Source organism: Austrofundulus limnaeus, unplaced genomic scaffold (genome assembly GCF_001266775.1).
Source record: "Austrofundulus limnaeus strain Quisiro unplaced genomic scaffold, Austrofundulus_limnaeus-1.0 Scaffold132, whole genome shotgun sequence".
NCBI classification, from domain to species: domain Eukaryota; kingdom Metazoa; phylum Chordata; class Actinopteri; order Cyprinodontiformes; family Rivulidae; genus Austrofundulus; species Austrofundulus limnaeus.
This window is the reverse complement of record NW_013952534.1, coordinates 1426927-1428553: the sequence shown is the minus strand read 5'-3', so window position 1 is coordinate 1428553 and position 1627 is coordinate 1426927. Positions and strand designations below refer to the sequence as shown.

General features: G+C 46.9%; 1 protein-coding gene and 1 long non-coding RNA gene across 4 annotated transcripts in view; one reads left to right on the top strand and one right to left on the bottom strand.

The window, feature by feature from the left end:
• The window catches only part of tango6 (transport and golgi organization 6 homolog (Drosophila)), a 15939-nt gene that overhangs the window by 3155 nt on the left and 11157 nt on the right, over window positions 1-1627 (top strand). Inside the window, exons 3-6 of one of the 3 annotated variants that reach the window (XM_014015671.1) lie at window positions 548-661; window positions 764-911; window positions 1057-1163; window positions 1248-1413. In XM_014015671.1, the coding sequence (XP_013871125.1) occupies window positions 548-661; window positions 764-911; window positions 1057-1163; window positions 1248-1413 (535 nt within the window). Of the gene's footprint in view, window positions 1-547; window positions 912-1056; window positions 1164-1247; window positions 1414-1627 lie in introns of all 3 variants that reach the window. The other 2 variants (XM_014015670.1, XM_014015669.1) reach the window with 2 other exon arrangements.
• The window catches only part of LOC106522598 (uncharacterized), a 2100-nt gene continuing 1832 nt past the window's right edge, over window positions 1360-1627 (bottom strand). Inside the window, exon 3 of the long non-coding RNA XR_001310801.1 lies at window positions 1360-1445. This is a non-coding gene — a long non-coding RNA (uncharacterized LOC106522598). The remainder of the gene's footprint in view (window positions 1446-1627) is intronic.

The following is a 1627-nucleotide window of genomic DNA, read 5'->3' as shown; positions in this document are numbered from 1 at the left end:
AGAAAGTGTATTACACCTTATTTAAAATCAATGTGGTCCCACGGCCCTCTGCGGCCCAAAGTTAAAAACTGTTGTTCTTCTGAGGCCCTCAAGGTGGCGCTCATTGGTTAAGAATCTCTGCTTTAATGTATCATTTGAATGAACTGTCTGAAATATAATCTTAAAAAATATTTTGAAGCATTTTTTGAGCATCAAAAATACTGATTTTGAGGAAAAACACCTTAAAATTAAGATTTTTTTCCCTGTGAGTTAGCAATGTTTTTATTTCTTTCCAACTGGGAAATCTACAAATAATATTTGATGTTTCCTCTTTATATTGACATAAAAATGACTCAATAAATTTACATAAAATTAGGATTCAGACCAAACAGTAATGTGTTATCAGAACCAACAAGACAAATTAAATCATATCTCTGGATAAGTTTATGATATCAGGATGATCCAGGTGTCAAAATGTAGTTTTTAAAGCAGGAATCTGAAAACGTAGTTAGATCATTTCACTATGATGGGTCACATAAAATAAATCAGCTGTTTGTCCTGCGTGCAGCTCAGTTCTGAAGAGAGTCGGGCGTGTAAGGACGCCCTCAGGAACCTGCTGGGAAAGGTCTACCAACCAATGGTCATCAAGGAGCTGCTGATCCTCCAGGGTGGACCCAAACAGGTGCAGCAGGTTGGACTTAATGTGTGGAGCTGTTTAATGCCAGAACCAGGAGGACCGTTTCAGACCATAACTGATCAGAACTTCTCCTCTGGTCTTTTAAAGTCCGGTCCACGTGGTTCCAGCAGCAGAGCAGGTCTGGGACCGGCTCCGGCCTGGCTCAGACGTCTGTGCGGTCAGCTGCTGTCGGAGTGCCTGATGCAGCCGAACGGCGTGCAGGCGGTGGTCAGGGCCGTCCTGGAGGGAGGGGCAGGTGAGGAGGACTGGACTTCTCTCTGCTGAACATCATGAAAGCATAAAAAGAAGCTTCAAACAAACCTTTAAGCTTGTTTCAGTCGTTAAAAACGATCTAATCAGAGCTGAGAGGCTCAGGCTGAAGTTCTGTTCGTGTCCTGCAGGGGGCGACTCAGACTGGAGGAAGTGTGAGGCTGTGGGGAGGATCCTGTCAGCCTGCCCCCAGCAGGCTGCTTCTGGTGACCAGTACTTTAAACTGGTCTGTCCTCAGGTCAGTGTGTGTCCATTCTCAGGACGTGTGGACGGACAGTCCCTCCTGTCTGACAACTGTTTACATCTGACCCTTCTCCTCCAGGTCCTGCACCTCCTGCACCTGCAGGACAAACTCACAGCTCAGCAGTTCCAGCAGGTGGCCACCAGGGCGGTGCTCTCCATGGTGCAGGAGAGGCCCGGCTTGGCCCGGCAGTACCTGCTGGACCCGCTACTGTCCCCGCTGCAGCGCTGCGTCCACTCTTCCTCCGGTCAGTAACGTCTGTCTCCACGGTGATTAACTCTGAGTGATAAACAGGAAGTCCAGTTCAGGTTCCACATCAAAAACCCCTGATAGATTCAGATTTACAGGGATTACTGTGGCTTAGAGACCACAAACAGGGTAAACAAACACACTTCAGCTGTTTCTGTAGGTAAACAAACACATTTCAGCTGTTTCTGTAGGTAAACAAACACACTTCAGCT